Source organism: Camelina sativa, chromosome 16 (assembly GCF_000633955.1).
Source record: "Camelina sativa cultivar DH55 chromosome 16, Cs, whole genome shotgun sequence".
NCBI classification, from domain to species: Eukaryota; Viridiplantae; Streptophyta; class Magnoliopsida; order Brassicales; family Brassicaceae; genus Camelina; species Camelina sativa.
The window spans coordinates 28425071-28439854 of NC_025700.1; the positions used below are offsets into that span (position 1 = coordinate 28425071).

General features: G+C 33.0%; 3 protein-coding genes and 1 pseudogene across 5 annotated transcripts; 3 read left to right on the top strand and 1 right to left on the bottom strand.

The window, feature by feature from the left end:
• LOC104754158 lies at window positions 127–1786 on the top strand (annotated as a pseudogene).
• On the top strand, window positions 2016–3170 carry LOC109129561 (pentatricopeptide repeat-containing protein At1g63130, mitochondrial-like). The gene has a single exon (XM_019237880.1). The coding sequence runs from the start codon at window positions 2016–2018 to the stop codon at window positions 3168–3170; it is 1155 nt and encodes a 384-aa protein (XP_019093425.1).
• LOC104753011 (protein LURP-one-related 4-like) lies at window positions 4376–5507 on the bottom strand. Its single transcript, XM_010475276.1, has 3 exons — window positions 5224–5507; window positions 4697–4912; window positions 4376–4596 (listed from the first exon to the last, which is right to left on the bottom strand). Exons 1-3 carry the CDS (start codon window positions 5446–5448, stop codon window positions 4462–4464), a joined length of 576 nt encoding a protein of 191 aa, XP_010473578.1. The 5' UTR covers window positions 5449–5507; the 3' UTR covers window positions 4376–4461.
• Window positions 11253–14217, top strand: LOC104753012 (protein O-glucosyltransferase 1-like). Of its 3 annotated transcripts, none has more exons than XM_010475277.1 (7): window positions 11253–11507; window positions 11592–11747; window positions 11845–12386; window positions 12903–13098; window positions 13219–13283; window positions 13409–13619; window positions 13713–14217. In XM_010475277.1, the coding sequence occupies exons 1-7, from the start codon at window positions 11346–11348 to the stop codon at window positions 14079–14081; spliced, it is 1701 nt and encodes a 566-aa protein (XP_010473579.1). In that variant the 5' UTR covers window positions 11253–11345; the 3' UTR covers window positions 14082–14217. The 3 variants fall into 3 exon arrangements, with proteins under 3 accessions (XP_010473579.1, XP_019093050.1, XP_019093051.1); XM_019237505.1 differs by having other exon boundaries at window positions 11421–11507; window positions 11568–11747; XM_019237506.1 differs by lacking the exon at window positions 11253–11507 and having other exon boundaries at window positions 11663–11747; window positions 11829–12386.

Here is a 14784-nt window from a genome sequence, read left to right on the forward strand (position 1 = left end):
ATATTAACCGTCCAATCCCGGACTGATCCAACGGCGGTAAAAAACTGAAATCAGTCACACTCTCCTCGTGAGTAGTGTATTTTCTTTTTGGTAGCTGAAGATAGAAGAAACCCAAATCAGCTGAAGATGAGGAGATTGTTGGAGATTGCATCGACGGCGAAGGTATTTGTTCGCCGGAATCTTCAGGGGAAAGGTAATCTTGCTCTTTCTGGTCATAGTTATGATTACAGAGAGAAATTGAGTAGAAATCGGCTGAGTGATTTGAAGCTAGACGATGCTGTTGATCTGTTCAGTGTTATGGTACAGTCTCGTCCCTTTCCTTCAATCATTGAGTTCAGTAAATTGTTGAGTGCTATTGCTAAGATGAAGAAGTACGATGTTGTCATCTCTCTCGGCGAACAGATGCAAAATCTGGGAATTTCACATGATCTCTTTACCTACAGTATTTTCGTTAACTGTTTCTGCCGCTCTTCTCAACTCTCTCTTGCTTTAGCTGTTCTTGGGAAGATGATGAAACTCGGTTATGAGCCCGATGTTGTCACGCTTTCTTCTCTTCTCAATGGTTTTTGTCACAGTAAGAGGATTTCTGATGCCGTAGCTTTGGTTGATCAGATGGTGGCTATGGGATATAAACCCGATACGGTGACATTCACAACTCTGATTCATGGCCTTTTTCTCCACAACAAAGCTTCCGAAGCTGTGGCTTTAGTTGACCGAATGGTTCAAAGAGGTTGTCAACCAAATCTGGTTACTTACGGTGCTGTATTGAACGGAATATGTAAGAGAGGTGATACTGATTTGGCTTTAAGTCTGCTCAACAAGATGGAACAAGGTAAAATAGAGGCTGATGTAGTCATCTACAACACAGTCATCGATTCTCTTTGCAAATACAAACATGTGGATGATGCACTTGACCTGTTCAATGAAATGGAGATCAAAGGAATTAGAGCCAATGTTGTTACCTACAACTCCCTCATTAGTTGCCTTTGTAATTACGGAAGATGGGCAGATGCCTCTCGATTACTTACTGATATGATCGAGAGGAGAATCAACCCCAACGTCGTTACTTTCAATGCTTTGATCGATGCGTTTGTGAAAGAAGGGAAACTATTAGAGGCCAAAAATTTGTATGAGGAGATGATCCGAAGATCATTAGATCCTGATGTTATCACTTACAGTTCATTGATCAATGGGTTTTGTATGCACGATCTCCTAGACAAGGCTAAGCATATGTTTGAGCTCATGGTTACAAAGGATTGCATCCCAAACGTAGTGACATATAATACTCTTATAAATGGATTTTGCATGCACGATCGTCTAAACGAGGCCAAGCAGATGTTTTCTTTGATGGTTAGCAAAGATTGTCTACCAGACGAAGTGACATGCAGCACTCTTATAAAGGGATTTTGCAAGTGCAAAAGGGTAAAGGATGGTATGCAACTCTTCCAAGAGATGTTTCAAAGGGGATTGGTTGGAGACACAGTCACTTACACCACTCTTATCCAAGGTTTTTTTCAGGCTGGCGACTGTGATTCTGCCCAAATGGTATTCAAACAGATGGTTTTTGATCGTGTGCCTGCCAGTCTTATGACGTACAACATCTTATTAAATGGGCTTTGTAATAACGGAAAACTAGAGACAGCATTGGTCGTATTCAAGGACATGCAAAAGAGTGAAATGGAACTTAATATCATTACATATAATACTATGATTGATGGGATGTGCAAGGCTGGTAGGGTGGGAGAAGCGTGGGATTTATTTTGTAGCCTCACCCTTAAAGGATTGAAGCTTAATGTTGTAACCTACACAACAATGATCTCCGGATTTTGTAGGAAAAGCTTAATGCAAGAAGCGGATGCCTTGTTCAGAAAAATGAAAGAAGATGGGATTCTCCCAAATTGTGCTACCTATAATACGCTGATTAGGGGGCACCTTAGAGATGGTGACAAAGCTGCATCAGCAGAACTTATCAAAGAAATGAGGAGTTGCGGGTTTGTTGGAGNCTGTTCAATGAAATGGAGATCAAAGGAATTAGAGCCAATGTTGTTACCTACAACTCCCTCATTAGTTGCCTTTGTAATTACGGAAGATGGGCAGATGCCTCTCGATTACTTACTGATATGATCGAGAGGAGAATCAACCCCAACGTCGTTACTTTCAATGCTTTGATCGATGCGTTTGTGAAAGAAGGGAAACTATTAGAGGCCAAAAATTTGTATGAGGAGATGATCCGAAGATCATTAGATCCTGATGTTATCACTTACAGTTCATTGATCAATGGGTTTTGTATGCACGATCTCCTAGACAAGGCTAAGCATATGTTTGAGCTCATGGTTACAAAGGATTGCATCCCAAACGTAGTGACATATAATACTCTTATAAATGGATTTTGCATGCACGATCGTCTAAACGAGGCCAAGCAGATGTTTTCTTTGATGGTTAGCAAAGATTGTCTACCAGACGAAGTGACATGCAGCACTCTTATAAAGGGATTTTGCAAGTGCAAAAGGGTAAAGGATGGTATGCAACTCTTCCAAGAGATGTTTCAAAGGGGATTGGTTGGAGACACAGTCACTTACACCACTCTTATCCAAGGTTTTTTTCAGGCTGGCGACTGTGATTCTGCCCAAATGGTATTCAAACAGATGGTTTTTGATCGTGTGCCTGCCAGTCTTATGACGTACAACATCTTATTAAATGGGCTTTGTAATAACGGAAAACTAGAGACAGCATTGGTCGTATTCAAGGACATGCAAAAGAGTGAAATGGAACTTAATATCATTACATATAATACTATGATTGATGGGATGTGCAAGGCTGGTAGGGTGGGAGAAGCGTGGGATTTATTTTGTAGCCTCACCCTTAAAGGATTGAAGCTTAATGTTGTAACCTACACAACAATGATCTCCGGATTTTGTAGGAAAAGCTTAATGCAAGAAGCGGATGCCTTGTTCAGAAAAATGAAAGAAGATGGGATTCTCCCAAATTGTGCTACCTATAATACGCTGATTAGGGGGCACCTTAGAGATGGTGACAAAGCTGCATCAGCAGAACTTATCAAAGAAATGAGGAGTTGCGGGTTTGTTGGAGATGCTTCAACCTTTGGCTTGGTCACAAATATGTTACATGATGGGAGATTAGACAAAAGCTTCCTCGATATGCTTTCCTAAACCAGTTTCATCATCCTCCAGAGACAAGCAGTGAGGTGAATTGACGTGTTTGCTTCTAGTTTATTGAGAAGTTGTTGTAATGTCTGTTTATTATAAAATGATTCTGTTTGCTATGTTCCTGCTAGGTTACAGACGAGAGTTGATGCAAACACATATTTTCTCTTGTTGAGACTAGAATAGTCTTTAAAGACTGAGAAGCTCCTATCATGAAGATTTCAGACTTCAACTGATGTTANACATCTTATTAAATGGGCTTTGTAATAACGGAAAACTAGAGACAGCATTGGTCGTATTCAAGGACATGCAAAAGAGTGAAATGGAACTTAATATCATTACATATAATACTATGATTGATGGGATGTGCAAGGCTGGTAGGGTGGGAGAAGCGTGGGATTTATTTTGTAGCCTCACCCTTAAAGGATTGAAGCTTAATGTTGTAACCTACACAACAATGATCTCCGGATTTTGTAGGAAAAGCTTAATGCAAGAAGCGGATGCCTTGTTCAGAAAAATGAAAGAAGATGGGATTCTCCCAAATTGTGCTACCTATAATACGCTGATTAGGGGGCACCTTAGAGATGGTGACAAAACTGCATCAGCAGAACTTATCAAAGAAATGAGGAGTTGCGGGTTTGTTGGAGATGCTTCAACCTTTGGCTTGGTCACAAATATGTTACATGATGGGAGATTAGACAAAAGCTTCCTCGATATGCTTTCCTAAACCAGTTTCATCATCCTCCAGAGACAAGCAGTGAGGTGAATTGACGTGTTTGCTTCTAGTTTATTGAGAAGTTGTTGTAATGTCTGTTTATTATAAAATGATTCTGTTTGCTATGTTCCTGCTAGGTTACAGACGAGAGTTGATGCAAACACATATTTTCTCTTGTTGAGACTAGAATAGTCTTTAAAGACTGAGAAGCTCCTATCATGAAGATTTCAGACTTCAACTGATGTTATAGGTTTGATTGATTATTATGAAGCTCCTTCATAATACTCTTTGTCTGGTTTCGGATTTAATGGTGTAGTGGAAGCAGAACTAATAACTAACTTTGTTAAGCTAACTTGTACGGTCATACTTGAGTTAGTTCTAAGTTTCTAACTAGTATTGTATGTTGTTCTTTCTCTGTAGTCTGTACTGCATAATTGCATATTTAGGAAAGAAAAAAAAATTGAATGACGCTTAAAAAATCAAGGCTCGCAAAAAGAACAATATTTACATCTCCCACAACACAAACAAGGTTGGAAAAATTTACTATTTTTTTTTTCTATTAAAAAATCAAACAAAAAGTGATTAGACTACTCCTTTGATTAATCCATATACAGTGACAAGTGCGACAACGAGTGAGTGATCGACACGTGGTTTCACTTCCAAAGTTAACACATCTTCTCCCAATGTAATCCCATTTGATGATTGCTTTGGCTTTAACTACAAAAACATATGTAAAAAACTGTATGGTTAAGTCGTGCTTAACAATTATAAACTCTTTCAAATTCAACTTTTGGTTCAAAATGTTTATAAATTTTACTTGTGCAATGATATCTCCGTTGATGTCTATGATCTGAAAAGCAAATTTGGGGTCAAATCTTAAAATCCAAAAGACTTCATTGGTCTCATCTCGTACTTCCCAGTCTCCATCTCTTATCGAAGACCTTTTGATTCTGGCAGAAGGTTTCACTTCCTCAGTGCTTGTATAGCTTTCACATTCTCTATACACATACCAACTCCCAAACAGCCATAATTTCTGCAAATATATTTTTAAACAAGCAAAATACAATTATTTGAACATATTCGTAGTTGAGTTATGGTTACTTATATTTTTGGAAATGTATATATATTTTGAGCTAGATATACTTCAACTAACTCTTTTTTTTAATAGTTTACTTATTCAAAAAAAAAAAAAATGAATTCGAAATGATTCATTCTTTTTTGGATGGTAAACTAAATTTTCAAACTACAAACATCGAGTAGTTTTGGAGCTTAAACCGGGATGAACCAAGCAAAATTAAGAAAAAGAATTGAATGGAATCGAATTGAATTCGGGATAGATTATACCTTTTTGCGGATAGTGAAGAGAATGTTGCCATGGAGATCCATGATATGGACTTCATTGCTAGATTTATCGTAGGTTTCGACCCGGTACGTAATCTCTCCGCTGGAATTGTAAACAGTTAAACCGTTATTTTGGTAAACCAGAGATTTCATCCAAACCGTGAAAGTCTCTCTCTCCGTACTCATGTACGGCGAAGAGATGGCTGCTTGAGGAAAAACCCTAGCCATGGTTTTGGTAGAGACAGAGAGACAAAGATGACAGAGAGAAGAAGAGAAATGGTAATATATATACGTCAACAACAATAATGATATGGAAACTGAAGTTGAAGTTGAAGAAGTCTTGTACACCTCAATGACTAGTATTTATATAATCAGCCTTCTTTTTTCTTATCTCCAAATAAAAAAATAACTTTGATCACTTTGAATTTTTCTCATTTCCTCCTAATTAATACCAGATTCATGTATGGTGACTAATAATTTAATGTTTGACATCATGATTGTTTATGCTACATATGACTTTGTTAGATATGAAGTAATATAAGTCTAAATGTAATTCAATTTTGATTGAGGTGTTTTATCATTCATATAATGGTAATGGTTGTTATGGAAAAAAAAATAGGAGCGGATATTAAATGTTTTACAAACCAAAAAAAAATATATATTTATTACTTTAATTTTCACATGCATGTGTATGTCAAAGTATATAAATATATAATAAGGTGTAAACTTATTTACCTTACAAAATGAAATAAAAATTGGCACTAACTTTAGCTTTTGAAATATAAACATGGTAGCACTAACTTTAACCGTGGAATTAGGTGTAAATTCTCATATAGCCGACAAATGTCATATAGAAATAAAAATTCCGTTAGTGTTTTAATAAAACAAAATAAAAACTTCCTATCTTTTTTAAAAAAATATATTATTTTTCTCAGAACGTTCCTACCGTTAATTGGGCGTTAGCACACTCGTTTTCAGTTTTGCTGTGTTTTTTCTTCTTTTTTGGGCTTTAAGTTTTGATGTGTTTAAGAATATTATTATTTGTATATACTACAATGCTTAATCGTGATGTCATTCTCATTCCAAAGAAAAAGAGAAAATTAAAAAAAAAAAAAAAAAAGTATAAACATAAAATAAGATAAAGATATGTTTACAAAATACAAACACCGCATTTCACATATTATATGTTGATAGTGGACTTATCTGCCGGAGGTCCTTAATTTATGCAAATTCTTCTACAAAATTGTGTTTTTTCTCATTTTAAGAAGAGATTCTTCTAATCCAGTCATAAATACTGCAAACACTTTTTATAAGATGTTATTTTTGGTGTTTTCTAATTTTGTAAAAAAAATTATACAAAAATTAAATTAATTTAATAATTTAGGACTATTTATATTTTTAATATTTTTATTATCGACCGAACTGTTTTTCATTAATATTCAATAAATTTTATTTTTAGAAATTTCATCGATGATCATAAAGATTAGTAATCTCTTTTAAGATTAAAAAACATCCATTAAACATAATAAATCTATTACAAAACCAAAGATCCAAAAACTAATTAACATATAAACTCGGGACGAACATGAACCAAACCTAAAGACAATCGCACAAAGATTATTAATATTAAGTTGATATGTACCGTATTTGTCATGCTACAGCCTCACATCAAAAGTATTATTATCTTATTGCTCTATACCAAAAACATTTTTTTATTGTATTCCGTATATTAAAAAATATATATATAGTATTCGATTGGTATTCTTTTTTTGTTTCTCAAAATTTTTTACCAAATAATCCTAATATTGTTTTCATAGCATTTATAAAGTGAATAATTATATAACAAAAATGTTTCTAACAAATTGTTCTGAAATTTTCTAAGAAATATATTGTTTCGCATATGGAGCTTGATGAAGGTTTGAATGGATAAAATTATTGAGTTTCACACAACACAAGATTATTCTACCTAACAGCAACTGCGAAACAAGATGATCAAAGTTGCTTGACGAAACTGTCGTAGCCACCACTGCCAAACTACACTGTTGAAACTACAATCAGACAAAATTGTGATCATCAACATCATGATTTTAACTAAACGTACGATACTTTTGATTTTATTTGTAATCAACATCATGATTTTATTTTATTAACAAATGCATCTAAAATTTGTTAATGCAATAACTAAACTCTAACTATTTTAGATTGTTTGGCTCATTATATTATATAGTATGACTTATGGAATAGAAATAACAACAACGAGAATACCAATCCATATGCTTTTTCTGTGTACAACAGTTACAAAATTGTTTGCTGATAAACTTGTTGTTGCATATATTAACAGCAAATTTCCTACGGATCGTCGCATGATCGTTGCCTTTACTTTTTTTTTTTTCGTTGCCTTTACTTTGTTTTTGTTGCAACTGAAAAAGAGCCACACACTTAGACGAGCACGTGACGCATTAACGAGCTTGACCTTAAAGAGTTGGAGTCTTCGAACTTGAAAATTTGATCTAAAAACCATCTAGCGAGCCCTTTTACAAAAAAAAAAAAAAAAAAAAAAAAAAAAAAAAAAAAAAAAAAAAAAAAAATTTTTNCATCTAGCTAGCTTTTTTCCCGACAGTATCTACTATCTCTTTAAAGATAAATTTGAGATCCTCGCCGTGCCTAAAAGATTTAGAGCACGTGTCCTTCATAGACTTTGTAAAGTATGTAATAATATAAATACTCGGTCAGACGCTCAATTTCCAAATTTCCTATAAATGAATACAATCTAGGAATGGTTGGTTACTACAAGCAATAGAACGGAAAAAACAAAAAAATGAAGTTGTAAATTAAGGTGATGCGACGAGCATGACTATGATGGCATTGGCACCAAAAAAAAACGAAGATCACATTTTTTATGTTTATTAATGGAATCTATTCAGCCCACAAACGTAATTTCTAATCGATAATTAATCTTTAGAATGACTCACGAAGTCAAGTACGTACACATTTTAAATAAACTGAGTTATCCTTGAAATATTTGAAATTAAAGATTGTTTATCATTTTGTAATTAGTGGGTCACACGACTCACACGTTTCATTTGAGGCCACAAACCCTTTTAGAAGTTTTAGGACCACCAGTTTTGATAATACTGTAATACGTACGTAGATTATTTGTTTCTTCTATACCACATACGGTTAAAGAAAAGAAAAAATGACGCACTCATAAAATTCTGTAACCTTTTCTCATCATTATGTACAAACATTTATACGAAGAAAATAAAATAAGTAGGATCATGCGCGACCGTATAATTAAATAGAGAGTAAAATATTAGAAGAAAAAAAATAGGTCACACATATTTACACTTATTCAGTTTGGGACCCTAATGTTTTACATCATTGTAAATCGAAACATTTTTAACAATTGTATAATTTATTTTTTATGTAAAGCGAGCTAACGATTAGAAAATTATTTTTTATTTGTCGTGAGTGTAACAATTGTATAATTTAGAACTGTTACATCGTACCATTTTTTGTGGTTGATAATGAATAACTACTGTTCCTTCAGCTGTTTAATTTAGATTGCATTGCACCAGAGAGCCTCATCTTATAAATTTTTATATTTGGTGTGAACAAGTTAAAACTAAATAATAACAATATAATCAAGTAGATTATAAGGAAACAAGTGATAAAATGAAATTATTTATAAAAAAAAAGAAATGGCTGAGATTAATCCACCGGTGATTGGTGATCCGAATGAAGTGATATGCCTATTTGGATCATAAAATTTTGAGAATAAAATCCGAACATGAACCCTTAACCACCCCTTGAGAATATCCGATAAATCCCAAATGATGATCATAAGTCATTTTGAAACTGCTGACCACCAAAAAGGCCTTGCGGAAGTTTGAAGTTTGAATTTTAAAACTTGTTTAAATCCCATGACTTGGTCTTCGTTCATACTTCATATCATATTATCATATATACAACCGAGAATGTGTTGAACGAACATTTGTAAGCTTCTTCTTACGAGAGCCTCAAGTTTCCCATAAACTCAACGCTCTGCTGCTTTAAAAATGATAATGAGCCTTTGGTAAGAGATTTATGGGCTTTCTAGCTTAACGGACATCATCCTTTAGAGTAACCCAAAGATAAGTCAGAGGTATCGCCAAAGTTTGGATTTAAAAGCATTGATTGGGCGAAGAACACAAAAGACAAAAACATGATCATATATATGCTTATATAGTATTATTTATGTCTTTATTTACTTAGTTACTTGGAGAAATCTCGGGACTCTTGTCGGAAGGTTAGAATTAATAACAATTACATTCACACAATAACCTTAAGGAGTTAATTTGTTCAAAAATCCTAAAGAAACAACGGTGAAAACTTATAACAAGCACCCATACTGCATATCCTTACTATATATATATTTAGATGTAACGTAACTGTGATAATTTCTAACATTTTTCTTAATAATTTACTTACACAATACCCATCTTGATCGTAAATAAGTAAATAACTTTGAACTCATTTAATAAAAAAAAAGAATTGCCACGAGCAAGAGGTTAAGATATTGACTTTTCAAGTTATCTTTGTCGGTGATACATATACACTAAAGAGTAAAGACTACTTGAATCTTTGCACATATTGGCACTTACGAATTATACATTTATACGTGGTTTTGTATTTACGATGACCAGATCCTTGAGTAGAGAGGTAAAATGGAACTCTAAAATATCTTCACCCCAAAAAATTTGATTTACGGAATATCAGAATTTTTTTTTGGCGTATATACGTTATGTAGCCACTTAAGATTTAATATTTTAGTTTGAAACTATTTTTTACACTATCTGTAGCAGTTTAAATGATAGTACGTCTAGTCAATAATCTCGTATTGTATATATGTAATTAAAGATTTTTTTTTAGATAACCTATGTAAGCTCGATTATGGTCAGGTCAACAATAACAATTATTTATCACTAGAGAATTATTCGAAACTTGTCATAGATAACTGTGTAATAATAGAAAACTACTTCTACACAAAACACTTGCAACCACCTAGTAGCTAAGATCAGGCTTAAAAGTAGTGGTAATTACTACTACTATCATAATATCACCCTAACTCCGTCGAGATAACGTAATTTACACGATCGAGTGATTTAAGTTTACAAGTTCAAATTTCAAATTCCAAAGAATATAGTAAAAACAAAGTCCACTATCATCAATATCAGTCTTGCGTGTCCTCATCATTTCTTCAAACCCACAAGAAAACTGAAGCTAGAAATAAAACTAAATTTACAAACTGAAGAGAGATTGGAGGAAAAGTTAAAATAAACAAATACAATAAAACTTTTATAAATTAATATTCTATAAATTAATAAAGATTATAAACTAATAAATTTTGCTAGTCTCGAATCGGATCAATGTAAAATAACAAAATAATAATTTTTTGAAATTTCAATATAAAATATGGTTTCAATACTATCATAAATTAATAATCATGTAAATTTACATATATATATATGTATATATATATATATGATGATATAGTAATATATGCTTCCCTAAAACTCATATTTATAAAATAATTATAATATTATATTTTCAAATTAGCTAGAAAATTTTATAATGTTTAATTTTTAGATATGTATCATTTACATTTTGATGGTTTGATAAACTATTAAAATACAACAATTGATATTATTATTCATAAATTTGAATTTATGTATATTATGTGTATAAATGAATTTGTATATAATATTTTTAATTTATCATTAATAATATTCTAATTCAATTCCAAAACCATAAAATTTATCACATCTTAAAATCTAATATTATTTTGCTAAAATTTGTTTCAATTTATAATTTTTTAAATTTTAATAATTAAAAAAAATATAAATTAATAATTATTAATTTATAATAGAAAATAATAATTATTAATTTATAAATATAAAATAATAATTATTAATTTATAAATATCGCTATAAATTAATAAAATATTTTTATCTTCGCATTATTAAGTTATAGTCGATCTGCGGGATATTGGAAGAGAGAGAGAGATTAACAAACAATTAAAGAAGACAAAAAGAGTCCCTTAATAATAATATCCTCCTCCAACAAAGAAAAAAAAAATCATAAGAATGACCTCTCTGTTCTCTAAACCTAGAGCTCTCACTTCTCAAATCACTCACTTTAAATCTTACCGTCCAGTGATCGGTAAACTTCACGTGGCCACTTTGACACTTCTCATCTTCCTTATAGCCGTCGGTATTGCCGTCACTTCCTCTCTATGGCTTAACAAGGTATATTAGTCGCTAGCATAAATTACATTATCATGATAACTATAATTCATACCCCTATAGAAAAAATGAATTTGTATATCACAGTCACAGACGACGAAAGAATTTGATCGACCGACATTGGTAACAACCAAACCGGCACCGGAGCTAGAACCACCGCAGAAAACCGAAGTATTGGTAAATTGCACAAGTTTCTTGAATCAAAACCGGTCCGGTTCTTGTTCAACAACACCTCTTAACAAGGTATTTTAATTATTTTTTTCCTTTTCATTACATGATTTCATATGCCTAATAAATGTTCAATGGAAAATATTCTTTTACAAGTTTTTGTTTACTATAGACAAAACCGTATAATCGACCGGAGAAGAAACCACAGGAGAAAACCGGAATCTTGTTAAACTGCACAAGTTTCTTGAATCAAAACCGGTCCGGTTCTTGCTCAAAAACAACTCAACTCGGTTATAATCAAAACCAAACCGAATCGAACCGGTCTTGTCCTGATTACTTCAAGTGGATCCACGAGGATCTTAAGCCATGGAGAGAAACAGGGATAACAAAAGAAATGGTGGAAAGAGGCAAAACGACTGCCCATTTCAGGTTAGTTATCGTAAACGGCAAGGTGTTCGTGGAAAACTACAAGAAGTCTATACAGACGAGAGACGCGTTCACACTGTGGGGGATTCTTCAGCTGCTGAGAAAGTATCCAGGGAAGTTACCTGACGTTGATCTCATGTTTGACTGCGATGATCGACCGGTCATCAGATCGGACGGTTATAATAGATTCAACCGTACCGCTGAAGATTCGCCACCCCCGTTATTTAGGTATTGCGGTGATAGATGGACGGTGGATATTGTCTTTCCCGATTGGTCATTCTGGGGATGGTATGTACCAGATTATTGTATTCTCTTCTTTTCTTTTCTTTTTTGTCTGAAGCTAACGTGTATGGTTGGTAAGGTACACTTGTCCCCACTTGATCACATGCCGGAGAAAAGTTGATAGGGGTCCAATTTCCACATATAGATTCTTTCGTGATTATTTCAATTAATTATAGATTCAGTTTATGTTAATATTGTACTTATTGAGTTATAGACTTATAGTTTAGTTAAGTGATTAATTATAGTAATTTAAAGGGTCGTAAAAGTAATTTATATGCTCCACTCACACTCAGTGCCACTACAATTTAAATATGTGGTTGTACGTAGTTTATTAATCACTTATTATGCTTTAACTAATAAGTGTTTCACTAAAGTAACTTTCATTTCTTTTTCATCATTCAATCTTTCCAGCAAAACATGAAGTGTAGTCCCAAAGCCACATTAGTAGTTTAATTCATATTAAATTCATATACATGTTTTCTATTTAAAGGAAAATTAATGGCTTAATTTTGGTGGGTAAAGGCAGGAGATAAACATAAAAGAATGGAGCAAAGTGTTGAAAGATATGGAGGAAGGAAAGAAGAAGAAGAAGTTTATGGAGAGAGAGGCTTATGCATATTGGAAAGGGAACCCTTTTGTTGCATCTCCTTCAAGAGAAGATCTTCTCACTTGCAATTTATCATCGCTACATGATTGGAATGCTAGAATTTTCATTCAGGTATGCTTCTAGTCTAGAATTTTCATTCAGGGAACCCTTTTGTTTTATTTAGTTATATATATTTCCATGCAATATAAAAATAGAAATAAGTATGTGATGTACATGCATGCATGCATATAGGATTGGATATCAGAAGGACAAAGAGGATTTGAGAATTCAAATGTAGCAAATCAATGCACTTACAGGTCAGTACCATTAATAATTGTCTATATTTCCTTCTTCTTTATGTCTCAATAGTACCAATTTCTGAATTTGATCAGTTTTTAACGTAAAACAAAAATTCAATGATGGGAGTATTACGGTTACGCAGGTACAAGATATATATAGAAGGGTATGCGTGGTCAGTGAGTGAGAAATACATATTAGCATGTGACTCAGTCACGTTGATGGTGAAACCTTATTACTATGATTTTTTCTCAAGAACTCTTCAACCTCTCCAACACTATTGGCCCATTAGGGATAAAGATAAATGTAGATCCATCAAATTTGCTGTTGATTGGCTTAATAATCACACTCAAAAGGTACCATATCTTTAATTACCATCTTTTTATAATCTGTTTTTATATATGTCGTTAATTATGCCTACGATTTCATGGATTTATATATGTCCGCAGGCACAAGAGATTGGAAGAGAAGCGAGTGAGTTCATGAAAAGAGATCTATCAATGGAAAATGTTTATGATTACATGTTCCATCTGTTGAATGAATACTCCAAGCTTCTTAAGTACAAGCCTCAAGTTCCCAAAGATAGCGTTGAGTTATGCACAGAAACAATGGTGTGCCCTTCTGGAGATGTAAATGGGGTAAATAAGAGATTTATGATGGGTTCTTTAGTTAGTAGACCTCACGTTTCAGGTCCATGTTCACTTCCTCCTCCTTTTAATCCCAGTGGTCTCGAGAAGTTCCACAGGAAGAAACTATATCTCATCCGGAAAGTGGAGAAATGGGAAGACTCTTACTGGCAAAAGGGTTTAGTCAAATGATATAATCTAAAACTCGTTGGGAATTTTTGTGAGATGGATTATAATTCTGAGGAATTTCATTCTTGTGTCATGGAAGAACGAGATTGTTTCTAATAAACAAATGCATGTACTATTTCTAATAATAAATCTTTACTGACTTGACAAAATGCAAAGTTCATTTAATACAAATCTTATAAATCTTATAAGTTCATTCAGTCTTATAATTAAGCATGGTTAATTATTTAAAAGAAAATATGTAAAATTTAAAAGGAGTTTGTAGAAATATAGGTTACAAAAATACTTTTTATAAATGCCCTCTTGACTTGAAAAATGGATTATTTTTCTTATGTGGTTTAAATTTTCTTTTATTAATATGAATTATTTTATGGAAAATGAAATGATATCCTATATGCCCTTTTTTCAAGAAAAAGCTATTTATATAGTATACTTCTTCACTTCAGATAGCAATTGAGATAGCTTGTTTGTTTTGACGAATTGACGAGTTTTTTTTTTGCTTTGGCATGCTTTCTTTTGGGAAAATTTATGTTTTAGCTTTGGTTTGCTTTGGTGTTCTTATTTTTTTGGCATTTTGACTAAGCCTTTTTCGTTTTTAACCAATTTTCATTAAAAATTTTCCTTGTATCCCCACTGGAGATTTGAAATTATAGCTTGAACTAAGTTCGTTTTGGACTTGGCATATTGCTTAAATAAAATTTTCGGCTAG

Coding starts and splice junctions, on each gene's coding strand:
- LOC104753012 (XM_010475277.1), top strand. CDS start 11,346: ATGACCTCTCTGTTCTCTAAACCTAGAGCTCTCACTTCTCAAATCACT. Junction 12,387..12,902: donor GATTGGTCATTCTGGGGATG/GTATGTACCAGA, acceptor TGGTGGGTAAAG/GCAGGAGATAAACATAAAAG. Junction 13,099..13,218: donor ATGCTAGAATTTTCATTCAG/GTATGCTTCTAG, acceptor GCATGCATATAG/GATTGGATATCAGAAGGACA.
- LOC109129561 (XM_019237880.1), top strand. CDS start 2,016: ATGGAGATCAAAGGAATTAGAGCCAATGTTGTTACCTACAACTCCCTC.
- LOC104753011 (XM_010475276.1), bottom strand. CDS start 5,448: ATGGCTAGGGTTTTTCCTCAAGCAGCCATCTCTTCGCCGTACATGAGT. Junction 4,913..5,223: donor TCTTCACTATCCGCAAAAAG/GTATAATCTATC, acceptor ATATATTTGCAG/AAATTATGGCTGTTTGGGAG. Junction 4,597..4,696: donor ACGGAGATATCATTGCACAA/GTAAAATTTATA, acceptor ATGTTTTTGTAG/TTAAAGCCAAAGCAATCATC.